Source organism: Hesperophylax consimilis, chromosome 12 (assembly GCF_061612785.1).
Source record: "Hesperophylax consimilis isolate HC1 chromosome 12, BYU_Hcon_1.0, whole genome shotgun sequence".
Lineage (NCBI taxonomy): Eukaryota > Metazoa > Arthropoda > Insecta > Trichoptera > Limnephilidae > Hesperophylax > Hesperophylax consimilis.
In genome coordinates, this window is record NC_142847.1 from 32,122,650 (window position 1) to 32,150,167 (window position 27,518).

Sequence of the window (27,518 nt, forward strand, 5' to 3'; positions counted from 1 at the left end):
ATTCAATGACAACTCAATTCAAAGCACATTTGAAAGCAAAACAAATTAAATTGAATCATTATTACAATTATTACAAATGCCAGAAATATTATAAAAACCGCATTTTATAGATTCTCTTCAAAATCAGACAGATTTATAAGATAAAGATATAAAAATATGGAAGTCTTTGATTTATTCATTTGGTTTTAGAAAATCCAAAGCAATGATGTTGTTAGTAATATTATTTATGAAGTCAAACTGAATAATCATTTGATAGGATTGTGGCATAATACATATAATATCTTGACACCATTAATCTCAAATTATATAATTATTCAATTTCAAGTTATTGACAATTCTTTAGAATAGCTTGCTCCCAGAGTTCATAAAAACCTGCATGTTGAAAACAGAAACAATATCAGATTTTGAAAAGATTGATAAATATTATTTTGTATTTTAATTTTTGCAGTGTAACGCTACAGTCCAGATTTGAGTCTGAAATTGCAATCAAACAGTTTAAAACAAATTCTATTAAAATGCAAGCTGGTTTCCATTCCAGTGTTATTTACACATACCAAGTTGTCTTCCCTCTGTCTTATTATTCGACGTAGAATCACTGGATTTGCCTTTTGGGGTTCAACCTCCGTACAGTCAAACCCTGCTTGCTGACATTATTACATTTGCCAAAATGCGACGTAATCAAAATAATGTTAATTAAGTTTGAGGTATTTCAAATCCTATTGTAAATGATGACCATCAAATAGACATCAGCTAGATAGTTTAGAACACTCAATCTTAAAAAAATTTCATCAACTTCCAGAAAGACAGTTGCAGAATGTCCTATGTCAGTCAACCAGCAGTCAGTAGGATATGACGGTTTAGTAGTGTATTCTAGTCTAATCCCCTCTTGTTGTTTCTTTACCAGTTCTTCTTGATCTCGAAGGACCACTCCCACTCCAGGTGAACGTTCTTGTCGTCATCGGTGAAGATGCTCTGCACCGTGTAGGAGCCGCGTGCCAGCAGGCCACTGGGAGCGTCCTCGGGGGGGGTGATGTAGGACTGAATTTCCATCTTGGGAGGGTACGAGCCCACCATGTGCGCCATCTTGTCAACTGAAAAATAAATATAAATATACTACATTTATTAGTTTAGTGTCAGTCCAACACAGTGGCAGACCTCGGGCGTGAAAAACAAGCACCTCATTGTGAACCCAACTATTAAACTGCCAGGGTTCTCGACGTGGGCCTCACTAAATCGTATCTGATGAATTCGGTCTTTGTGATTAAATAATGTACAGCTTTTAGTGACACAATTATGTGAATGTGGACACATTTATTTATTAACGGACATCGTCCAAATTACAAAATAATAACACAAATACAGTAAAATGAAAAATACAGGAGTAGACAAAGGTACATGAAAGCAAAGACATAAGGCAGATATAATATAAGAAAATAAAATGACAAGTCGAATCAAGTCAAGACTACGCCGTGGGTCAGGACCACGGGACACTTATAATATTCCATCACTTGTTTAGCGACCGGCAAAAATCATTCAGGCTTATCCCAAAAAAATTAAGGTTTTGACTTGAGTTGACCAGTCTACACATTCTGGACAGTAGTGAATAATATCCAAAATTTGTCGAATGATGGTTGAGGAAGAGCAGTTCATTATTTCTGAGTCTGTGCGAGGGGATATTGAAGGGAATGAGTTGCAGTAGAGTAGGTGAATCAATAATATCATTTATAATTTTGAAGAAGCAAATGAGGTCATTTTTTTCCCGACGGACTTCCAAAGGAGAGAGGTTTAGAGTTAGTTCAATTTCATCATATGAATATTTGCCAATTATTTTAATTATTTTCTAATCCTAGCCTCCTAGCAATCCCTCTTAAGAACCGATGTTGAACAGATTCAATGCGTCGAATGTGGACAGCATAAAAAGGAGACCAGATAACACAAGCATATTCAAGATGGGGGCGAACCAAGGAGCAGTAAAGAGTTCTAAGGGTATTTACGTTTTTGAAGTCCGAAGTGATTCTAGAGATGAAACCAAGTAGTTTGAGGGATTTATTAACGATTGCAGTTATGTGATCCCGAAAAGAAAGCTTGCTATCAAGAGAGACACCAAGGTCTTTAATAGATGTAACAGTTGTTAAGGAAATATTATTATGTTTGTATTCGAAGACAATCGGTTTTTTGATCTATAGAAGGACATAATTTTGCATTTATCGACATTTAGTTTTAAATGAAACAAACTACATAACATATCGTAGAAGAATGTCCACTCCATCAATTTTCCCAGAGGCGAGCTGAATCCAGTGAGACTCCCAATGCCTTTGATTATCTTAATAACCTCAGCATCTCATTATGACCTCCACGACTATCTTCCACCACGTGAAGAAGAAGAAAAAATGAATTTATTCAGCAATTCATTCATTTCAAGCTTGGCAAATGGACATCATAATCCAATGTTATATACATCATAATCCTTTACATACGAGTTTTTAGACTCTTGTAAAGGTAAACATGTTAATTTTTATTGGAAATATGTTCTTACTATGTAAATTTAAATAATTATACTGTATTTTATAAAATAAATAAATAAAAATAAATAAAAAATAAAAATGTTAAACAGCTTATCAAAAGTATTAATTCACGGGAAACATAATTATTAGACAGTGGGCAGAGCTAGCATCTTTTTTTTAATGCGGCAATACAAAAGCTTGGGGAAAGTAAGAACTCCACAAAACGACAACAATCAACTAACCATTGCAGGGTCATTTTTGGTATAAAGGAGCAATTTTCAAATCATAATAAGTATATTGTTTGTGTATTATCTAATTATAGTTTCAATGACCAAGTTATTTCAAGAGCGCATTTTGCATCAATGTCCATAGAATTATGCAGTAAGTCTTATCTATAAACTAGGTAAAATTCTTGATAGCAGCAAAATGAGTTGCCGAATAAGGTTACGAGTTATTAAAATGTCCGACCTCGGCTTATGAATCAACAACCCATCAACGGATATTGAATAAAGATTTATCAATTAGCATGCAAGACACAATCAATGAACAACGTCTGCATGCGTCAAACACATTGGACAAATTGACAATACAATATGAAAATATTTTCAAACAGTCTTAAATAAATTACTCATAATGTAAACATAAAAATTACATACCGGCTCCTTTGAGGACAAATCCAAGAAGCAAGAGGAAAAACAAGAATATTTTGTTAAAAATTACAATAATATTATGTAATTTCAGTGCTCGTCAATGCATTAAGATACAACTTTATTTAAAAAATTTAATTAAAGATTGAGAATTCTGGCATAAATAATAAATTAATGATATGCATCTGAAATACATAGCTGCCTACACTTGACGTGAGTCACGGATATTTAGAATAATATCATGTTTCTTGAATTTCAAATATTAATAATGCTAAATTAGCAAGAACCCAAATTAAGGCGATACACTACGTAGTAATGCAAAATCACGTGTTTTTTGTTTGAAAATTTGGTCGCCTAGAATTGTTTCAGATGCTTTAATTAAATACTGCGAGTAGAATACATCCTGGCCTTTGAAATAATCGAGTATTTTTTAGATAGGTCTTTTTATAAGCTCAGAAAAAAATAATGTATAAGACCTATGAAAACTGTTTAAAGTTCATAATCTCCTACTTACGAACCCATTTTCGGTTATGGTTTTATTGTATAATATGGCAAATTAAGTTATTTATAAAATGATCGAAAAACATTTAAATATTTGTGCCTGAACATCCACAAAATAAAATAAAAGGCACTTTTTGGCCATGTTTTTTTCTTGCATAAATCAAAAAAGGTGGATTGTGTTAAGCGGGAATTTAAGTCTTATCGCCTTCTACATAAGGTGATAGCGTCTCGATTCAAAATATTATACCCACGTAGTGCATCGCCTTAATGTTCTTCAATTTAAAAATAGACATCACTACACAGAGATAAAGAGAGCCACAACACAAAATCAAAATTTTGTTTTTGAGTTGAAACAGGAATCGAACCCGCAATCTCCCAAATCAATTAAAATGCGTAGACCATCCATCCTATGGCGAATGGCATTAGAAATTTCCTGTTTTAGAGGTTTTGAACTAGAAATATTGCTGAAAAGGTAGGAGATATATAAACGATAACAACAAAACACAAATATGCCAGAGATAAGGTCTGTATCAGCTAACAGCTAAAGGACGGCAGGATGTATGTAAAGCACTCTAGGTCCTGATAGGTGGGAACAACTTGCGGTTAGCGCAATTTAAACCATATTAATAAACGCTATCAAATTAATATGTAGATAAAAATTATGCAAGATAGCAATGAAGTACTAATTAATTGACTTCTGAATGAAAATAGCTAATCATGATAACTGATAGTTAATTTATAAAAATTATTTGTTTCAATTATGTGAAAAATGGTCTCTAATTTTATCTTTATCCTTAAGGCTAATTCAACAACTCTTATCATATCTTTAAAATCCCATCTCCCTTACTATTATCATGGTGAGAAATATGATCTAAACACAAAACACCATACTTTATATTCAAAATCCACAAATTAACAACAGAAGAATTAAAATGGGCACCTTTATGAAACCAGAAGTACCAAATGCAATTTGAAAAAAAATGATGAAATTTTTGTATTAATTATTTTTATATTAAGGTAGGCGATACATTATGCTATACGCAACATGGCTTGGCCTATTTTAGCATTTCACTTGACATACAATACCAATGGGAATGTATCGCGAGCGATATGCTGAAATAGGTCGAGCCATGAAAATATATTGCGCTTATAGCATGGACTGTCAAGACAAAAAAGTGGTGTGACAAATACATTTGTTTAATACAATGCATGTGTTTTTAGATATTTTTCGTTAACAATAATTTTAGTTACAAAAGACGTAAGATCTTACTATTTTATTTTTTTAATAATAAAATTAGAAAGTGTATTTTATATCCTTTCAAAAGCAGTTTTCAGATAAATTCAGAAATATTTAATTTATATTATGGCAAAGCGGAAATACTTCGACCTTCAAAATATGGCAGAGGCCTGAGGAATTAATGGGAAATACATAAATATTTGGATATTATGGCAAAGCGGAAATACTTCGACCTTCAAAATATGGCAGAGGCCTGAGGAATTAATGGGAAATATATAAATATATGGAAGAATTATTTATTCATTTACAAACCTGGAATGCCCATTTTGTAAGTCTTCTGAACGTATCTTAATCCATGTACAATCTCTCTCTGGACAATGAAATCTATGCGTATTCTGTATTGGATTCCCTCTTTGATAGTAAACACCTGAAATCATCAAAAAAACAAGCATAAAGATACAATCAAAACTTATAAAAGTCAGCAATTAAAAATAGTTTATTTATATACCAAGTAATCATCATCGACGCTAATATTTATATACCAAGCAATCATCATCTATGCAAGTATTTATATACCAAGCAATCATCATCGACGCTAATATTTATATACCAAGCAATCATCATCTATGCAAGTATTTATATACCAAGCAATCATCATATATGCAAGTATTTATATACAAAGCAATCATAATCTATGCAAGTATTTATATACCAAGCAGTCATCATCTATGCAGCATTTATATACCAAACAATCATCAAGTATGAATTTATATACCAAGCAATCATCAACTATGCAAGTAAATGTAAGGATTTAAAAACGATTATGAACACATATAATCGGAATGATTGAATGAAATATGAAAAAAACAAAACAATAGGAGAAATTTAAGATATCTGAACGATGTGAAACAAAATGTCAAACAAATAATATTTACTCCGCTTACAATAAGAAATATTGAGAGTTGCTCAATAGAATGTACAATATGTGTACAAGATGTTTTTGTTTTTCACATGGAACAAGAAAGACAGGCCAACGAAATCTAGTTGAATTGGTAATTGCTGACCTGTTTTGATATCGAACAATGGCATACATGCAGTAAGTTATTACATTATGTAATCCTATAAGTGCGAACCCATGAAAAATTGGGGATAGTCTGAATTCTCAACAAATCGGTTCCAATTTTTGGAATTATCCAAATAAACACATTCAATTTTGAAAATGATGACACTCAAATTCAAAGCAAATCGAGTTCATTGAACCGGTCACAGCCGAAATTAGTAATGTTAATAAAGATGTAAGAGATAAAATACAAACAAAAAAATGGGAATGATACACAGCTAGCTATTAACCTGTTAACCGGGGAGTTCAGTTTTGAATTACGCAGCATATAACGGGCGCGAACTCCTTCACTAGGACGTATCAGTACGTCACGCCCGGTGGACGTAATTTCATTTTTTTTTATTTATGTATCCAAAAAGTGAAAACATCGAATTAAAAAAATAGAATATTTACAAACAATTATAAAGATTACAAAAAATATAAAAAAGGTTATAATTACAGAACAATATATAAAAGCACACAGATAAAAGAGAAACATTGAGTTTAAAAAATAAAAAAACTCAATTTCCGTGTGATACGCTCGGAAATATACGTCCCGCTCGTTCCAGGGTGCAACATATATTTCAAAGACGTATTCATACGTCCTACCCGATACTGTTTACGTTTAACGTATTTATACGTCCCGCCAGGTTAACAGGTTAATAATAAAATCATAGACTTCAGTATAATGCAATTTCACAAATTGCCAACATCCGGCTTGCATCAGAATTGACAGTAGGATGCGTAGTAAAATATACAGTGAATTCTCGATCGATCGTTCTGCGAATAATAGTTTTCCCGCGAAATTTCAAGTGACACGATATCTGTATGAGTGTAGCATTTTTCTATATTCCCGAAATCATGGTTTTTTCAACAGGTCCCTTCAAAAACGGTAAGATAGATTATGATGAATTTACATCTGCTTCAACTATTTTCTCGGTACAAATTAAGGTGATTTACTACCACTTTTATTAACGACACTTTGTGCAAATTATTGTAAACACACACACTTGGCCAGTGGTGATAAATAATTATTTCAGATCAATGAAAACAATGGAATACAATAACAATGTTATTGCTGCTGGAAAAATAAATAAAAACCAGTGGATTTTTCAAACTTTAATTTAAAAGGTAAGGTTTTATTTTTTTCTCTGAGTGAGGACAGTTAGATCAGTTACGGTTGGTTCATGTCAGATTAAGTTTTACGTGTAAATTTAAATTATAATTGCCGGGTTTTTAGAGATAATATTAAATAAATTTGTTGGTCCTTGAATAATATAATATACATTTATTGTGGTGTTAGTTAAAGCACTAATGTTGGACACTCTACAACTTGTAGTTTTGTGTACAATAGACCTTGCATCCAAAAAAAAGTGTTTCTAATTTTCTATTATCTGATAAATCAAAACCAAAACCAAAAAAGGTACTAATTAAGGTACTTACCTACATAATCATAAACCATTTTATGTAACTTCTCAACCATCTCAATGACAATTCTTTTTCAGGCAAAAAAAATTACAGACGAAATGCGAAACAGTTGAGTGAAAACAGGACTGAGCGAAGCTCAGTCAATAATACTGATTATGTTGGGTTGTTGAATCACACAGGAGGTTTTGGTTGAATAAGGGTTGTTTAAAGATACAAGATCATTTTCACAGAGTTGTTCACAACCAACCTCTGATGGGAGAGAGCACGAGAAGAAGAAAGATACTAACCTGCTTCTTGAGGCCAGTAAGGTCGCCGGAAAGGTCGAGCTCCAAGTCATCTCGACCTGTGACGCAGAGGGCTAGTTTCTTTACAATTACTTTCCTAAGATCCGTAGCATCTGGAAAATAAACAAATAACTAAATTGTATTATTCATCGCCATATCGAGATTAAAAAAAAATAGAGGAGCACACAACTAATCCAGTTAAGGACACCATATTATTCACATTTATGAATTGTATTCTTCTACTTTCATATGGTAGGGAGGTCACAGGGGTTATCTAGGTATGCGAGCCAGTCAAGGGCCTCTGGTGTTGTCCTATAGACCTCATCAAACCCGCCAGGGAATGAATGAAGCTGGCTGATGCTGTTCGGTGGTCAGCACCATACCGCATTCACATATTGCCGTTTGTCGACTGTTGTACATTGCTGGCGTATATTACGTACAAAAATTTGACTTACTCCTAAGGCACTAGTCTCAAAGAAAGACTCAAGTGCAACAACTCAATCTCAAAGAGTCAATTTTTGTAAGGAATGGCAAAATATGCACTGTTACAATAATTATAGAGGACATTATCCTTTGTAACGTTGAGCTCCCACGACCTAATACCTCCGTAGGGTGTCGAGAGTAATAATCCCACAAACAGAATGTATTAATGTCAGATTACCATATGGATATGTCAGCACTCAAAGGATACAAATTGTTCGTATCAAATGGGTACTTTTGGCATATGAAAAATTGAAGATAACTTTGCTGGAATAAAAAATCAACAAGTAAAAATTTTTTTTTACAATAAACATCTGTTTTCAAAAATTTGGTTTGACTGAGGATTGCGTATATGTTCGCGTGTGTATGTGATTGCCACCAAAATTCGATAGAATGATTGTCATCGACAATGAGTCTATCAATTGGATGTCGCGAAATGGGTTAATTTCCGCTTCCAAGGTTTGCATTCATTCATTACCGAAAACATAAGTGAAATTCAAATAGAGATGTATTCAAAAATTTATTTTATGAAATTGATGAATTTGAATGAATGAATTTGAGAATGGTCTTATGAATTATATCATATCAATTAATTGCAAATAATGGTATCAGTTACTGAAGAGATAAGCAACTGATAGAAGTATGTTGTGAAAGTGTCTAATGTGTCCACAGAAAGCACAATTTTTCCTTAGGTTTATTCTTTAGGTAAAATTGATCAAACAATACCAAATATCGAAATTCATTGTTGAACATATAATCAATTTCATTGGCCTGTAGTCAGGTTTTACGTAATTTGCGACAGCAGTGGAGTAGCAACAATATCACAGGCCTCCAGACAAACCAGTCGGTCAGGCCACACCCCAGAAGTCATTTTTTTTCCCTTGAAGGGCAGAACCCCGGGCAGCTGATCAAGCGGCTGCTATGCCACTGGTTTATTACAAAAGGTGAGTTACATTATAGGAGACAGAAGCCTCAATAATAAATATTAATAAATTTAATAAAAATAATCCATGTAAAAAAAGTTGGGTTAGATTTTATCATTGAAAACATGAAAATAAGATTGTTTTATCAATGTCTTCTTATGATAGCATTTTATCAGTTATTTTTCAGGTGAATTAAAACAATTATAAACACAATGGGAGACATGATTAAATCGGCACTGTGCTGTAGAAAGTATTGTAAATATTGCACAAACAAATCCGCCAATATAGTCACGAATATTATTATAAACGAAATGAAAGGCAAGAATACAAATGAGTCACACCAAAGAAGGTGAACATTATTATGAAGGCGAGTTATATCAAAATAATTTTTCAATTAATTCTTTTCAGACTTTCATTCAGATTGAATTGTATTAGGGTTAGTGTATGTTCTTTGATTTTAACTAACTAACCATCATGCCGTTTCTCCAGAGGGGAAGGCAGAGAGGATGGACACAACACAACTATGTCTTGGCATAAGCTCCTTGCTTCATTAACCTTTACATACCTGAAGGTAAAAATCATGTAAAACTCTAAGGGGGTAATGAGGATCCCCCATATATTGCGGAGCAATCATGTTTCTTAATATTCTCTTTGTCCTTACCAAGTAACACTCGGATATAACTATTTTTTTTAACTACCGTTTTAATTCAACATCGCCCTTCTTCATCCAGCAGTCATCATAAGTAATCCAAAAAGTTAATGGTTGAGAATGGTAAGAAAGAAAATCAAGCGTAATTAAAATACGTACTATTGTAAACTTTTCAGTAAAATGCAAAATTTACGTCTGTACGATTTTTTTTAAAGTAATGGGTATCCGGGATGGGGGTGGGAGAGTAATTTTGTCAGAATTATATTATTTAATATCTTAATAAACTGTAACGGTATATATTTTTTTAAATGCTGATCAATCACCGAATGATGTTTCTAGGATAACCTAAATTATAGAATGTGATGTAAAAAAAAAACAACTTAGATGTTCTACAAAACTCTTGTTAGGGGGATGTAAATTACCCCCTCTCCGGTGCGGAAGGGTTAACATTCAGGTATTGTCTCATACAAATGCCTCTTAACATGACACAATACAAGTATTTGGTTCACTTGATTGTGCGTATCTTCCTCGAACGTTCACAACATTATCTATCATTTAATAATGCATTATTATATTCAATAATATCAATCCACCGGTATTACAATATTAAAAACCACTATAAAATCACAAAATTAATGGATCTTTAAAAATAACAAGTTCTTGGTACATGAAGATAGAAGTCAAGCTGTTAAATCAAAGATAATCTCCGATTATAAAATAAAAATAGAGATAATTACAACTTTTGCATACCTCTTTGCTGCATGATACAAGGTGCCCGGGGATAATATAAAGTGCATTAATGGGAGGTGAATCGACATTAAAGTAACAAGTATAAATGATAAAAAAACTTTTTTCAGGTTAAAAAAAAAGTTGAAATCCATGTATCGAAAAAAACTATACATGGAAAAATATTTTTTATGGGAAAGAAAATTGGGTATTGGCGTATAGGAAGTATTATGTAAAATGGTGATGAGAAGTTTCTACAAATCTGTATACTGCTGTCATAAGCAAAAAGGCAGCAAGGAATTTTTAAATATTGTTATATTTAAAATCTCCACATAATCAAATGCTGATAATTGCACCTAATTCAAAATTAGTAGTCCTATTTTAAGTGTAAGCTTAATAATAATCATTAATTAATGGCATTTTCTGAGGCCAAGATTAAAACACACAGATTAGATAATAATATATGGTTTTGCAACCAACTGTCTATTTTTATGATCAATTATTGGGACCGGACGGTGATGTATGTTGATTTAAGTAACTGTGGAGAAAATGTGTTTATGCAGAGCTAATTATAGAATTCGAGAAACTGAAGAACTATCAGATTCTGTGGAAATTTTAGAAATTACTTTTACTCATTTCCAAGGATGAATTAAATAGAGCTGGAAACATATTCATTTTATTATGAATTTTCAAGCATTTTTTGGCATTGAAATAGAACTAACTGGGTTATTAGAATTAACTGGGTTATTAGAATTAACCTCTACCAGTAATATATTTATCAGTAAGTTTAAGTAATTGTGTGTACACAATTACAAAAATTAGTTATAATATATTATGATTTTATTATCACTAGGAGCAGCCACATAAACTTATCATCCAATTGTGAGAGATTTAAGATTATATTTTAAAATGTCCTGATATTTTCACAGAATTTAGTTATGGTAATGAAACTCTCCTTAGTTACCATATTCGCTGGAGTTCAAATATAGAAATAAAAAAATAAAAACACTCACCGACAATGACTTGTCCCTGCTGGGCTTGTCCCAAAAGGGCTTCCTTATATTTCCTCAGGGATTCATCGTCTTGGTCGGCCGCAATGATGGCTTCGATAGACTTCTCTGGGGGAGGTTTGTAGGTGGTAACAATCTCCTCGTCGATCTCATCGGGAGTATCTACTTTGTCATTCGACATTTTGGAAATCAACTGAAAAGACAAAATATCTTAATATATTTCTGACAGCGACACTAACCTTCCCTTCTTACAGAACACTCCGGCGAAACGCACATGCAAAATTAATCAATAATGCATTAACGTCGGACGATTATCTACCCTATGTACATTATGAGTCAACGGAAATAAATACGACCGGCGAGCCGCCGTCAAAATGATCAACCTTTTTTCTAGTAATACACTTTTTTGCGCAAATTGCGATATATTAATAACAATGAATTAAGAAAACGTGAAAGATTGTATTTTAAAACTTACCGGTAAATTAAGCACTACAAAACAAAAACACTCGGTATTCACAACCGCTGACAAAAGCAGAACTTCAATTTCTCAAATAGAAATGACGGGGCGGTTTATTTCCGGTCACGCCTGTTCGATTATGCGCCGCATTGGATTGAAAATTGAAAAGATGATTTCCATTTCCAAATTTTCAGGACATAAACTAGGGATGGAAAATATAATATTTTTGCTTCACAAAATAAAGCAAAATCTTGTCATCATTTTCGAACAAGCAAAAATTATTCTTTTTATTTTATGCGATTTTACGAGATGCTGGGAACTTCAAAGGAATTATCGAATTTTACTTGTAATTATAACATCAAAAGCTATCCTGATTTTTTTATGATAAAGAAGACTCATTGCGCAAGTTAAAATTTAAAAACAAACTTTGTGTTTGAAGATAACTTCAACACAATTTTATTTATTACAAAATAAAGTTTTTTTAAATTCATCACCTATCAGTGCTTTACACAATTCTTTTTTTCACACCGATCACCATAAATCACCCACACGAAATTTTTTCGATCTACACGATCATTATTTTCGTACTTACGATTTCATATAGTTAGTTGCCATTAGGGAAGATATTATATTTTGAGACGGTACTGAATCGTCAAAAAATGGCAACACCTTGAACATAACAATAGATCACAATCAATCACAATCATAAAATCATTTGTCAATGTCATTTGCGAGCTTTGTCATCACTCAATTGATGTTTTTGTCTACCCATTCGTCTTTGAACCTTTGTCATAATGATTTTATAGGTACCTATGCCTTGGCAAACTTGCCTGCCTGTTCATCGTATCTTGATCGGTACGATCAATGTATAGGTCTCGCAAGTTAAGTTGGCTTCATCACAGTACTCACACAGATGCAAAACTTACATACAGCGTGTTTCGATTTAAGATTGAAAAAAAAAACAATTGTACTATGAATGTATGTTTCATCAGAATACACAATTGGACGTCCGTCATTCCTATATTCTTCTAATTTAGTGAGATATGTGGTACGTTTAAGTCGGATATCATTTTTTTCAATAAGCAACTTTCGGTTTGTTTCTGTTTTTCTCCATCGAAAACCCAAATTGTGAACAACTTTCTTTAACGTAGTTATACACCCTGCGTAGTCGATGTCCCCTTTCAGAATTCTATGAATCTTTTTCATCGTTGGCAAAGACTTATGAACTAAATGAAAATCATACACACATCTTCTAATAACTTCCTTATCGAAATCATCTACATCTGATTTGGTTGATAGTCTGCGTCGTTTCTTCCCTGGTGTGCTGAAGGTTGGTCGTTGAGTTGACGATGATGACGGTTGTGTTTCTGCTTCCTTTGCCACTCCAGTTACGATACGTCGAATACTAGTCTGCGATACTCCAGTTGCCTTAGACGTCAAATCATATAAGTCAGTCATGCTTAAAAATTGACCACCGTTTTTTATATTATGCATAAAATAATTAAACACGCGGAATAAAATTTCACGACTTTGTCCATTCAGTGATTTGCCACGTCCCGTTTTGTAACAGGACTCCATGATGTCGTAATAAATATTCACTTGCACACTTTAAAAACACTCTGTAAATCTACTAATTTGAATTAAAAATGATGAAAACTATTTATTATTTCAAATTCAAAAATTGGTAATTATTTCACTTGCGATATGTAGGTGCACGTATGTTTAAATAAAATTACGAACTGAATGAATAGGACACCCCGTAAGTATACCCCGTAACGGTATTGTTAAAACTTGCCTCTCTTCTAACTAGTTACAATAAGTGAGCGTAAGCAAGACAGAGAGCCTTATCGCGTTAGTGGGCGGCGCTTGACGTTCACACAGATAGACCAATACATCAATTCTAAGCATTTTTATTGCTTCCTTCTTTCGTTGCGTTACCTATACGATATTCGTATAATACGAGGTGGAACTACCAAAACACAGCAGCGTAGATGTCAAAGCAGCAGCTCTCACAACCCTGTCTCCATAAATAAACTACTCTCACTGTTTCTATTCATTAATTAAAAAGTATGTTACAATATCAAATTAACACACAGATATTCTTTATTTTATGAGTTTTCAGCGCCCTTGAGGTGATTTTTCATGAAAACGGCGCTATTTAAATTAGCCAAATATTATTATTTACTTTAAGTATGTAAAGTTCTTGTGTATTATTTCCTCAAAACAACTTGTCAAATCATACATCATCATCAATACACATTCACAATCGGTGAGTACAACACATAAAAACAGTGATAGATGGCAGACAATGTCCACCATCTTAGAATTTACGAAAATAAGTAATACCAACATACGTCTCTCACGGTACCAACACGTCCTTTTTTTCATCCCGATTAGATAAACTCGTGAAAAGGTTTCATGTAAAATTATCATTAGTTTTAAATTTAAATTAATTCAGTTTCATGATGCAAAATATTCTCCTACTGAGGCAGGTTCAAATACAATACACAGGGCTGGTCCAATGCGGGCGCAATTAGAGCAGTCCGCTCCGGGCGCTGAATTTCCAAGGCGCTAAGGTACTGATAATACCTTACAGTTACACTGCTAACAGTTATAACGCATCGCCCTTGAAATTATTTTTCACAAAAAACGACAGTACACAAACACAAAAATCATGCGAATAGTATTGAATACGGTGATCACCTACCTAGCCGTCTGCTAGTTTTGACAAGGGAAGTCAAAATTTTATTCACGCCAAGCGCCGCGTTGGCTCAGGGCCAGCCCTTACAATACATCATTGAAACAATAAATGAATTTATGATTTCATTTTACAGCAAAAACTATTGTTTTTTTTTATATATTAACTCCACACAGGAGGCCCTGAAGAAAATAATTTCCCTCAGGGCCTATGTCATCTTTGGGGATGCTGTGTGGAGGGTCTTTTTGTGGAGAGGAAGGAGTTAACATGGGTCTTGAAGAGCCCCATGTTGTAAGAGGGAGGAAACACAGAGGCCGGCAGTTCGTTCCACAGCCGAGCTGTTGAACTTAAGAACGAATCGTAGAAGCGACCCGTTCTCATGTGACAAATGTTAACCAATGTAATATTACCAATTAATTTTTGTGTTGTAAAAATATATTTAATATTATATTTTTTTAAATTATAAAATAGGTTTTATTTTTCAATTGATAAATAAACGTTTCAGCAATAAGTACATACATTATATTGCAAAGTTTTTGCCAGAATCAATATATTTTTTCTCCTTTAAAAAAAAACAATTACGTGGCTACAGACAATTTGATCATTTAGCCATAAACATCAATCAAATCGCCGAATTTTTATTTTGACAGAAGTGTCAGTTGGTTTGTGGCGGGCTATAAATATTTTATTTTAATTATTTTTTCAGATTTTCAGTGTTCCCCTAATCACTAATAGTTATCGATTGTTTGCACACATACTATTAAAATATACTATTAACTCCTATCAAATGCATGTAAGTCTTTCTCATTAAATTTTTAGTGTGAAGTATACGACGTAAATATTTACATAATAAATTGACCTATTTGTAAACAGAAAAATGAAAACGCAACTTCTTATGTTGAATGTGCTATTTTGATAAATAATTATTTTCACCTTGTTTTGTAGATAGATTAGTCAATGTTTAAAAACCATTTTCCCTTTCCTGAGTGTAAAATAACTTCATTCTTCATAATATCTATTTTGTAGAAAATCTGTCTTCGTTCTTACAAGGGGAGTTGTTGTTTAACTAAAATGGCCTCGGATGTAAGATTAATGTCACTAAACAGTGAAAATGATGGTAAAACAAAAAGTTATGTCACAAACCAAGACAAGGATCCCAGACCAGTTTACGTTCCTGAAGAAGTAAGTTCCTACGTATTATAGTAAATTCAATAAAATACTTGATTTAGAGTAATGTTTGTATCTGGAGTGATTTTTTTGACCACATCATTGCGGAAACTTTTTTTTGTTTGAGGTTTGGCCGGGTTCAGAGGTTTTAAATTGAGGTAAATGTTTCCCTAACCGCCGCACTTTTCATAGGTACAGATTATGGAAATTATACTTCCTTTCAACTCAATTACTACAAGAAACAATGATGTACGTCGGGACATACATTTGGTAAATATACAGAAAATAGTACATGGTTAATATGCTATTTTAATACAAAATAGACTGTCTATCAGTTGGATATCAATGAGAACTAAGTTTTTCAGTTTCCGGAAATGGAAAATAATACATTTTAATAGCTATTTCGTTATTAAAACTGATAATTATTTGATGTCTTTTCTTCACGCCATGTTTTGACATAATAATTAATATTAAAATAGTTATACAATAGCTGGTAAATTGAACCCAAACTAATAACTTATTTTAGGATCATAGATTTATATTTTGGGTTAAATGAGAGAAGAAAAAACAAACCTTAAAACTTAACATCAATAACAATGGCCGCCAAGTGAAAGATACATTTTAATTTGAACGAAATAACTCTAGAGATGCATTATTTTTAATTTCCAGAAACCTTTGGGGATCTGGTAGTGAGACAATGAAAGATGATAGTTGTATTGTGCCACAGCTTTTATTTTGCACTGGCCATTGTTCCATAAAATTCTCGTAGCATCGCTACAAACCTATTTACTTACTTCTTAGTATTATCTAACTGATACAAAGTATTTTTTCTATTAAAAGTCTGTACTAACCGTTTACCTATTTTCTGTATATGTATTTACCTTCCATTTTTATTCAATCAATGTTCAAAATTTATCTTGTAAAACGATCCGCTTTGCCGCCATTTTTTTATAAGTTGACACTTGCGTAAGTTTCGTTGCAATCTAAATATACAAAAATTAATTAAATAACCCAAACTAAGGACCTAATAACCTAATTTATGTACATACCTTAGGTAATTTATGTACATACTTTTTATAACTTGCAAAATTATATTCCAGAAATTGTATCTTGTTGCAAGATCACTAACTTCAGGTGCAGTGATATGATGAAATTCCCATACATCTACGGAAAAAAATATAATTATTGAAAAGACCAGCATAGGAATTATGGATGAGTGAATTTTATTCTCCATTTAAAATTTATATCATCGATGCTTCTGATTCACATGATGTTGTAATATTTTGCCTCATCTGTTTTTAAATTACAATATTGATATATTGTTATTATAATGTCCTAGTACCAAGACCACTTTGGGAGGAATTCACTTTGAAATGTTTTCCAATTTACATGATCTAAACAAATTTCATAATTTTTGATATTGTAATTGCCGATTCAACTCCCAATGAGATACGCCACGAAGCGCCACTGATGATGACAATGAATTTGTATATTGCACTGTTTTGTAATAGTTCACCTCAAGTGCGCTTTAAATAAAAACTCTTTTTCTTTGTTGACTATTATAATTACTGTTTAAGGGGGTGACAGATTATGCTACAAGTTCAAAGCGTTTTATATAACTTTATATTGCTCGCCATACAATCCTATAAAGACCTGTCACACCTAAAAAGATGATGTGTTATAAGTGTCAGTGTGGCGACGATATGCCCTGTGATCTGCTAGCCAGGCTAAATTTGAAAATTACACATACGGAACGCCGTAATTACGCGGCTGTCATCTGTCATAGTGACAGATCTCATACAAAGAAATGATATTCAGCGGCAGTTCCCCGATTGATCTGACCCCCTCTCCCGAGGAAGATTATAGCTTAGTGAGTCACCCCAACATATAATACGTATCCGCCACGCCCAAATTATGTGCGCACAATATATGGAGTCTTTATGGAGTCCTATGCTTTAAAAAATTGTTCATTTATCATAATCAAAAATCAAAATGTTATTCTTGCATTGGTTCTAGAACCAACATACTCGGAATCTTGTATCTGTTTGTACAAATGTCTATCTGCTCTCTTATTTACATTCAGTCTTTTAATATGATCTATACCAATTCCAGGTATCCTTAGATGACCCACCCACCACCTGCTGCATGTCTGGGTGCGCCAACTGCGTTTACATATTATGGGCGGATGCTCTCTCCAAGAAAATGGCATCGGCGGATCCCATTATAGCTCAGAAAATTCTGGAAAAAGTGGAAGACCCTGGAATGAAAGCATTTCTCAGGATGGAACTCAGAGCCTTGGGCATTTTGAAATGATTGACCTGACTTAAACACACAACTAATTGACAAATTTACAACAAATATTATTATTTAAAATGCTGCCAATTTGTTTACATAACTTTATTTTGTTACAACCCGACAAATATAAATGTATATTCTTCCCTGACGAAGGCAAGGTTCTGCCGAAACTGGTTGACTCATTATAAATTAAAGCAATGTGTACAAAGTTACAGTGTATCGTTCAACAAACTTTGAAATCGATTTTCAAATGTTAACTATGTACATATATTAGATTTTTAGAAGTAATGTAATAAGTGGTTTATTAAATGAAGTAAGAAAAATAACTATTTAAAATTTTTTTGTGATAACTGGCTCACTGATAATTTTTTTCCTTCATTTCTATTTTTGTTTTCAGTGCCAGAGATTAGTTTTCACGTTTTTGTGTATGACATCTTACTTCAATCCCCATGTTTTTATTTATTTATCTGAAATTAATTTACAAATGATATTTTTTAAATTTTTTGATATTACTGACCAAAGAGATGATTCTGTTCAGGATGCTTGGCTTTTTGATACTGACCTGTCCCAGAAATATCGCCATATTTTATATAAATAGATTTTTTTTTTTAACTGTTTATTTTTAATCTTCTCTCTGACCCGCTCCTAAAATCTGTAACTGGGTGGCAACTACATTTGTTTTATTAAAATACGTTTACACAATATTTGTCATGATAAAAGAATCAGTTGACACTCTTCATGCGGGCGAAAACAAGGGTCCCACTCGAGAAAATGGATTTTGTCTTAAACAGCTATAAGCTATAGCTTAAACACCACACCCCAACTATAAAATTATTTTCTGAAATTAAAGCCTACTTTTGTAATACGACTCCATAAACTGGAGTTAGAGTCAGTGTTGGGCCATTTAATGATCTTTTATTTGTAAAAAATGTACATATTTTATTACATTACATTTTTTTTATTCATTTCTGCACAAGTCATTGCAAAAAACTTCTGCATTGCCGGTGCAAAGGTGTAAGGATGTATTACCCGATTTACAGGTTTAAATATAGTTTCCTTTTGATGAAACATTCTTCCACATAAAATACAAGAATTTGAAGATGGGGAAGATTTGGTTTACATTTTAAAATACATATAGATATAGTTGGAACCATGGAGAAAGGAAGGGAGAGGAGGTGGTAATACAATCATTTCCTACGAAATGTTTGTCACTAATTTCGGGGACAGAATCCTGGTTTGTAGGTGGGGGATTTCAAATTGACACGCTCATTCATCGCGGTACACTTGCCAAGTGTCATTCAAATTAGCAAAAGATGGTGCTAATTTTTAATTTTTTTTATAAAATTTCTAATTTTATTTAATATTAAAAATTACAATTTTGGTGACTTTCTCAACTACCAAACTAGGCTCATATTCGTATTATGGCTGTCCCACATGATTCATGTAAGAATAACAATAATAAAACATAACGGAAAAGGAAATTGTTATGGTAATACAAAAACTAAAAAAATGCACATCATTATAGAAACCATAGTAGATATAGAAATAAAGATGAAACTAAATAAATGATAGAGTTAAAACTTTTTTTTTAAACAGTGTTAGGAACTCATGCATTCTTTAAAGAAGGCCTTTTAAAACAAGAATATAATTTAAACTTTGAATAAAACTAAGTGCATTAAATGGATTAACAATTTTCCATCTGACAAGCCAAAGCTAGAACTATAACTTGTGAAGAACAGTCTACTCATGCAGAGTGGCGAAATCATACTGGCCTAGTAAGCCACGCCAAATTGAGCCCGGTTGAGTTTGTTTGATGTGATGTGCCCAGTCGGGTTCCATGCTAACTCAACACAGTGACTATTCAACACACCTTTAAAAAGTCGTTAAAAATTATGAAAAATTTTTTTTTTACCTAACCTAACCTACTTAACCCAGTCTGTTAATAAAGTTTTTGTTTCATCACTTTCCATGACTTTATATAACTTTTTAAATATGTGATGAATTATCATTTTGATGATTTATCCGGTCACCGCCCAGTCACCCTAGTGCTATCTCTTCCTTTTTTTCTCCACGGTTGGGACCCTTACAAAGAGATTGATATAAAATTATTGGACGACAATGCCTTTTCCGTCTTCCAAGTAGGACTGGCATAAAAGTTAGAACTACCTTTCCCGCCGGAAGTGTGTTAAGTTAAATTTAATGATTTATTTGTTTAATTTTATTGGTATGGTATCTCATTCAAGAAGTCTGTATTATAAAAGTGTGTGTAAAAGTAGATGACTGATTTTGAAGGAAACAAAATGTGTTTCTGAGGAAAATGGTTCCAGGCGGTCTATCTTCTGTATTTACTTCAGTGTTATGGCATGTTTAATAATTTGTTCTATAATACTTGATTTTCTATACGGATAGTAAACAACAAGGGTTTTAAAAAGATTGCTTAGCACTATAGCGATGATAAATTCGGGGGTTTAGGATCACAGGGGCCTATCTACTATGCCCAACTGTATGCCAAACTGATATGCACAACTGTATCTCTTAAACGGCTGTATGTGCGAGATAGAGCTTTGTGTCACTAATAAATATGATTATGGCATTACCGAAACCAAGCTTAACTCAAAATACCAGTTTTTGTAGCTAGGCCCCTGTGATCCTAAGCCCCTGAATTGTACTTACGTATTATTATGTACAATAAAACCATATTGCTTGTGACAAAATAATATTTATTTAAAAATGATTTATTCTTGTTATATCCTTTAGTTTGTTTATTGTAAATTAAAATGTTATTAAATGCATAATATTTATTATAAAAAGTTAATGAAGTTTTTTTTAACACGTTGACTGCCACGGCAATTTTCAGAATTCCGGTCTAAAAAGCCAATTTCATCATATTATATTATTAAAAACTCTAATTTTTTATAATTGTATTTTCTGTTCATTTATTAATAAATTTTCTGTTCTGTAAGCCAGCATTGATTTATTTTTCTCTTCCCAGAAGCCATCTATCCATATTAACACTGATATAATGCGAATTTTATCATATTTCAGCGAATATGGCAAGTAAACACACTGCGAGTTATCTCGTAGTCGGTGTCCTAGCAAAGAATGCAATCGAATTATCTTGTAGTTGGCAGTCAACGTGTTAACATACAAATACAATCTTTCATATTTTCGTCACGTAAATGCAAAAATAATGCAACGCAAGTAGAAATAATGACCTTGTTGATTATAGAAAACAAAATTATCTGGCCTTCACTTAAAATAACAACAATTATTATTACTTATCGTTTAGTTCACATTAACGGGAATTTTTGTTGCAACACAAAATGCAGTAAAAACATCTATTAATAAATTAATAATATTGTCATGTTATTTTATATTCGTGGCAATCTGTGCTTTGATTTTACAAAGTTCACAAGTCAAATCAACTAAAATATTATTATTTATTTAAAGTAATGGTATTTTAAATAAACTGATGTCTTAATCAACATCAATAATGCTTATCTTAATAATAATTATTCAATAACAAATCTGTAATTGTATTCACTACCTCAGAATATTTTGAAATTAACATTTAATATCTCAGATAATATTCCGTGTCAATGTTTAATTGCCTTTAGGCCAGTGGAATAATTCTGGCCTTGTCAGCCGGTGAACAAACGTAGAATGTGGGAGTTCCGGTGTATTTGGTCGTTATTTCTTTCATTAGTTTGTCAACTGCTGTCCGTTTCACCTACAAAAAGAAAAAAGTTTTTTTTAATCAAATATATTATCAAAAGAGAATATAAGGCAAAAGCATAATGGAAGGCAGGAGAAGCAGAGGATGATAACTGTTGGGAAGTAAGTTAGCTGAGAGCTTCACAGATGCACTCATAGAGGGCAGTGCATAGAGCTTGCTTGGAAGTCCGCAAGATGGCAGCTAGTAGCCAGTAGTCGCCAGGACCAGTTAGAATGCTCCCAGACAAACTTGGTGTTTTCAGATCTCATTTAGCCAGCTCCTAGTTAGGTCGACTGTCGAGTCACCATTGAAATACGCTAAGTATATAATAAATCCCTGATTTAACACAAAGAACCTATTATTTAAAATCTCGTTCCACGACGAGTTGGAGAACTGTTTGTGGGAACACAACAATAACTGATGCGTTGGACTAGTCAAGTATCACAGGCGACGAGAACGTCGGCTCTCCAAGCAGGGCAGGACCATAAGGAGTGGAGTAACCTGGTTCTTAAGGGCGATTGGAGTAGGAGTCATGATTCTCAACAATGAGGCAACCACTCGAGAAATGTAAATTGAATTGGGTATGTTTTCCTTACTCCGCTTACTTCTAAATTTGCACAAATTAATGAAATAAAACTTCAACTATTTTAATTCAACTTAATTATTACAAGAAACAAACTATTTATGTTGGGGAGATGGAGAAATATGCATTAAAGTTCCAAACTTTCAATCAAAGTTAACATTTTCCGTGTTTCACCGCCATGTTTTATCTTGCTAGTAAGATGTTACGTTTGCAGGAAGATTTCACTTCAATATAAATTATTTAAATAACCCTATTTTTTGCATGTGTTTCCATCTCCCCCGCCGTAAATAGTTATTTCTTGCACTAATTAAGTTGAAATGAAGTGTTATGTCAATAATTTGGGGATATGTTTTAAGAAGTAAGCGGAATATGGAACCGTGTAAATGGGAGTTTACTAACCATGGTGACGGTGCAGCCCCCGAAGCCGCCTCCGGTCATCCTGGAGCCGAGTACCCCATCCACAGACCTGGCTACCTCCACAAGCAGATCCACCTCCGGACAGGACACCTCAAACAGATCCCGCAGTGAGTCATGGGACTCGTTCATCAAGGTACCCATCTGTTATTAAAGACAATGTTATTTTATTTTTCAGAACAAAGCAGTTTTTTAAAATTCAATATATATACAAATTATTGCATATTACAATGTAATAAAGAAACAATACAAGGATAGGGCCCACTAGCCCAGTTGGTAGAGCGGCGCCCTGGTGAGGTGAGGGTCCTGGTTTCAAGTCCTAGATGTGACCGTATCTTTTGCTGAATTTTCTGTTTCAAATTTTTTCGTTTAGGAATCGCTAATATTGTCTTCAATATACATCATATCGAGGCTTATCATAGCCAGTCTTTGTTTTAAACCACAATTTTTATTTCCAATAACAATTATTGGTTCTTGTTTCTTCCTTACCCCTATCTCTTTTCCTTGAACAACTTCCCATTCCTATATTATTTCTGTTTTTATATTTGTTAGTGTACAAAATCATTCTTACGAAGGTTGATTTTTTTAAAACTGTTCGACTTAGAAATAACTCGATTTTGTCATTTATTTTGGAGTCAAAGTTGTAGGTTTTGAAATTCTGGTTGATTTTAGTTGCAAATTATAGGAGTTGAACAATCCACACCAACATGACGTGCTTTAACAAATTTTCATTGGCAAAAAATCTTTAAATTTATTTCTAATAATATGAACTACCTTTATCAATTTGTTGTCCTTTAAAGCTTGGGCGGCTTCAATAGTCCTTCTAATTTCTGAAATGACATGCTCCGCTCTGTTGATCGTCACCTTATCCACTTTCAGGTTTTTGAGTGCTGAAAATTTGAATTACACAACATTTAAGTACATATCTATTACTTCCATTCAAAATCATTATTAGAACGTCAGTACTAATCCGAACCATAGAGCTTTAGAATTAGAGTCGCTATTGCTTACTAATATCTTGTCGAAACGTGTTCCACTAGCGATAATCGGTGTGCATAGCGTGTAGATCGGATTTTGTGGTTTCCTGTTGCTCGGCAAGCAGGCGGTCGGTAGAGCGTTGGAGGCTAAATCGGACTAATTCGACAGACAAAAGTGGAAACTATTTTTTCACTTCATGTCACATGTATATACAATGTACATCAATGATCTGAACAGTATTACCTTTCTTATTGATTAATCGAAAATTATAAAATGAAAAGTCTGACGTCTTGTCTTATTTTTTGACAATTTAATATATATTTCATAGCTTGATATCTTAAATTATGACAGATATGGCATGACGAACCTGTAATAGATTGCATTGCCCTAGAAGTTCAGAATAAACAGATTTTCCGCTCTATTTTAAAGATTGTGAAAATGATTGTTTTCTTATTAAAATGAAAGTAATCACGTAATTGCACGAAGTTATGTATTACAACTGAGTTTTTGTAACTGGATTGTTCGCTTGTAAGTGAGAACATCATCTGTAAAAAACCAGTACAAATAGTGCGTATCCTTGTTCATTAAACATTTAACGGGCTGTTATTTTAATACCTCTAAGTAAGTATTTATCAATTCGAGATACTCAAGTGAACATGATTTATACAAAATATAAAAATAAACTTTCTGAATTAATGTTTTTCTGTTAAGCTACTTACCGTCTAAGTCCTTCATTTGCACGTTCCTAAGGGATGGTTCACTCAAAAGGGTGGCTGCGTTTTGGCATTGGGCCCTTCTCTGGGGATACTCGCTTCCCGTCAACTTGTGTTTGACATTAGAATTTGTTATTAGGAAGACCACTTCCGTGTCGTCAATTGGAATCAGGTTTGTATCTAGAGTCCTATAAGAGAAAAAACAAAAAAATCTAAGTATGAAAATACCAAATCTATTATGATATCACTCTTATTCGAATTCTCTTACGTTTTCTTAAGGCTTAGAAATCAAGAAAAGAAATACATAAATAATGCACTACGTATATTATCCAATATACATAATAGATTGAGAGTGTAATAACTGTAATGAGTTACCAAATAATTATAAGCAATAATTAGTCGCCTGAAATATTAATACAAATTGAAAATATCTCCCGAGTAAAAATAAATGCCGCCAACGGGAATTAAACCCGTGCCTTCTGATGTCCGGTCAGGTGCTCTGAAACCACTGAGCTATGTCGGCTTATTTCCAACCCGCCAAATGATTCAATATGTACTAGTACCTCAATCAACAATTACTGCTTATTATATTTTTTCCACCTGTAAACAACTAACTTTTTTGTAGGAAAGGCTTCGTTAGTGCTAAATTTCTCACTAGATGGCATCGAGACATATAATATCTTCATTTATTGGTGAAATATTTTTTATTTTTTATAAGTGACTTACTCCCTTTTCAACTCAAGTTATTGATGATGACATAGGTACTGTCCACAGTTCTGAAGGCTCAATTGGAGCAGTCTGTTCTGGGCGCCGACTTGCCAAGACATCAAGGAGTCAATTGGTAATACCTAACACCTAATACAGCGCTCTTGAGGTTTTTATTAGGGCCAGGGTTTTTGGCTCAGGAGTGGCTCAGACTATACATAATTAGTTCTTCAATGTCATTGTGCCTTACTTGCAGTCAATTAGGAGCGCGTGTTTTTCCGTGGCCATTGTAGAAATGAACTGGTCCATTATTCCGCAGGGCATTCCCGCAAACTCGTGCTCTGCTTTTTGACATATCAATGCCTTGTCCTGGGGTCTGAAAAAAGATTCAATCATATATTTTTGGAATAAAGAATAAATATTATTAAATTCATTTCAGGTAAAGTTTCGATTTTGTATGGTAGTTTTTTCATCTCTAGAATGAGATGCTTTGTAAAAAAAAGTACTCAACGTTATTTCCTTTTCTGTACGCGATAAACACAATTTAATTTAGTTTCAAATGCATCCAGGCCTTTGCAGCCTCTGGGTCCAGAACTTAATGATATCTGTTGTCACTGTTAAGACGTCTTGTTGTATCCGCTGCGTTTAGAATGTCATGACCGCTAGATAACAGCTAACAACACCGCTTTTTTAGGAAAGCTTATTATATAATATACTGCACTGCCACAAAGGTTGTCATTCTATTGCCATTCTTATTCTTTGACAAAGCTGATGCCATAGATAATACGGAAATTGTATTTTGTATCTACGTATTATCCTCTTTTCTCTGACTGTATTTGAAAATGATATTCTAGATTACCTGGCCTTGAAGTTGGTGAGAGCCTCCAGGAAGGTGAAGGTTGCTACTTCCAAGGAAGCACTGCTGGACAAACCGCCTCCCAGGGGAACAGTTGTCTCAATCGACATGTCGAACCCAACTAGTTCTCCTGAAAAATAAAATACCGATGCATTCAGAGTTTGCACTCAAAATCAAAACTCAGAAAACTATAACTTGTTTTCTTTGTTATTTATTAGACAGGTTTGTGGTTGAGTGGTGCAAAGAGTCGGGTTCGCACCCTGGTTTCGCAAAATTTCATTTTCTGCAAGCTATTTCCTTCATTATAGTTATAGTAAAGCTGTTCTTGCAGGAAGAGTTCAAGTACTATTGTCAGGATTTTTTAAAATTCAATTTATTGGAATAACTAGTTAATGCTGGAGTACTGGACTGCTGGAATATACAATTATTGAGTATTTGTAAAATGTGTTATAAAAAGGTCTAATCTAAGGACGGGTTGTTTCGGAGAATTTGAACAATTCATCAAATTTCAGCGTTCATTTTCGGGTTCTGTGAAAGACTTATTCAAGTTCTGTTTTTATATCATTGTAGGCTAGTTTCTTGAAAAAACTGAAATAAAAACAGAACTTGAAAAAATCTTTCACAGAACTTGAAAATGAACGTTGAAATTTGATGAATTGTTCAGATTCTCCGAAACAACCCGTCCTTAGTATTTCTTCATTTCTGATAAGCTTATTACAATTCATTAATTATTAATCAAGTTAATTACAATCAGGTAGAAACTAATCTTCCTGTATCACCACAGGTCAAGATAATGTAGGATTTTTGATTGAGTACTCCATAGATAAATAAGCACTCTGTCAAGGAATAATTGCACAATATGTTTTGACACTTTTCACACAAATCTCATCACAAAGTCATTATTTCGAAACACTTATTTGAAAACATGCAGGCGTGTAGGTATCCATCTCGCTTACGTTTTCACTGATTGAGCTTTCTCTAAAAATAATTTACATTATAAAACTACCTAGGTAGGTACCTACATAATATTTTATTTTGAATTGGACAGACGGAACTCATTCTACCAAATTTCCTCGCACTTGTCTTTGTACATACGAGTTGAATTAAAGACGATGAAATGTTGTTTTGTTAATAGTACAAATGTGGTAATAAGTACTGAACGGTAAAACAAGTCAGGGACGCCCGAGGAAGACTTAACGCACTATTTCTGCGCCGGAATGGCGTACTGAGTCGAATTAAAGTGGATATAATGTTTTTTTCATCAGTAACAATATGGTGTACATTAGTGAAAGGTAGAAAATGTTGGGGACGCCCAAGGAAAACAGGGTGAAATCAAGTGAATCAAATAATTATGTATGGTAAAATGAGGAGTATGTAATGACCGAAGAAAGGGTTGTAAGGAGAATGTAAGACGTGGAAGTGAATGGTAGGAGACGTCGAGGATGACCG

At 33.4% G+C, this 27,518-nt stretch overlaps 3 protein-coding genes across 4 annotated transcripts in view; 1 reads left to right on the forward strand and 2 right to left on the reverse strand.

Moving 5' to 3' along the window:
* Positions 1-397: 397 nt before the first annotated feature.
* On the reverse strand, positions 398-12,111 carry RhoGDI (rho GDP-dissociation inhibitor). The gene is made up of 5 exons (XM_089638343.1): positions 11,964-12,111; positions 11,492-11,681; positions 7,704-7,813; positions 5,202-5,316; positions 398-1,091 (listed from the first exon to the last, which is right to left on the reverse strand). The coding sequence occupies exons 2-5, from the start codon at positions 11,667-11,669 to the stop codon at positions 898-900; spliced, it is 597 nt and encodes a 198-aa protein (XP_089494469.1). The 5' UTR covers positions 11,670-11,681; positions 11,964-12,111; the 3' UTR covers positions 398-897.
* A 3,179-nt stretch (positions 12,112-15,290) lies between these two features.
* Positions 15,291-19,890, forward strand: LOC149419508 (oxidoreductase-like domain-containing protein 1). 2 transcript variants are annotated; one of them, XM_089637863.1, is made up of 3 exons: positions 15,291-15,436; positions 15,670-15,825; positions 17,923-19,889. In XM_089637863.1, the coding sequence occupies exons 1-3, from the start codon at positions 15,431-15,433 to the stop codon at positions 18,121-18,123; spliced, it is 363 nt and encodes a 120-aa protein (XP_089493989.1). In that variant the 5' UTR covers positions 15,291-15,430; the 3' UTR covers positions 18,124-19,889. The 2 variants fall into 2 exon arrangements, with proteins under 2 accessions (XP_089493989.1, XP_089493990.1); XM_089637864.1 differs by lacking the exons at positions 15,291-15,436; positions 15,670-15,825 and adding an exon at positions 16,914-17,680 and having other exon boundaries at positions 17,923-19,890.
* Positions 19,891-20,745: 855 nt separating this feature from the next.
* The window catches only part of LOC149419509 (galactokinase-like), a 48,198-nt gene continuing 41,425 nt past the window's right edge, over positions 20,746-27,518 (reverse strand). The window contains exons 4-9 of the mRNA XM_089637865.1: positions 26,073-26,199; positions 25,464-25,589; positions 24,515-24,696; positions 23,592-23,707; positions 22,803-22,961; positions 20,746-21,835 (exon numbers count right to left, since the gene is read on the reverse strand). Coding sequence (XP_089493991.1) covers positions 21,719-21,835; positions 22,803-22,961; positions 23,592-23,707; positions 24,515-24,696; positions 25,464-25,589; positions 26,073-26,199 — 827 coding nt within the window. The 3' untranslated portion in view covers positions 20,746-21,718. The remainder of the gene's footprint in view (positions 21,836-22,802; positions 22,962-23,591; positions 23,708-24,514; positions 24,697-25,463; positions 25,590-26,072; positions 26,200-27,518) is intronic.

Coding starts and splice junctions, on each gene's coding strand:
- LOC149419508 (XM_089637863.1), top strand. Junction 15,826..17,922: donor CAGTTTACGTTCCTGAAGAA/GTAAGTTCCTAC, acceptor TACCAATTCCAG/GTATCCTTAGATGACCCACC.
- RhoGDI (XM_089638343.1), bottom strand. CDS start 11,669: ATGTCGAATGACAAAGTAGATACTCCCGATGAGATCGACGAGGAGATT. Junction 7,814..11,491: donor GCAGGGACAAGTCATTGTCG/GTGAGTGTTTTT, acceptor TTTATTTTCCAG/ATGCTACGGATCTTAGGAAA. Junction 1,092..5,201: donor TTACAAAATGGGCATTCCAG/GTTTGTAAATGA, acceptor TTTATTTTTCAG/TTGACAAGATGGCGCACATG.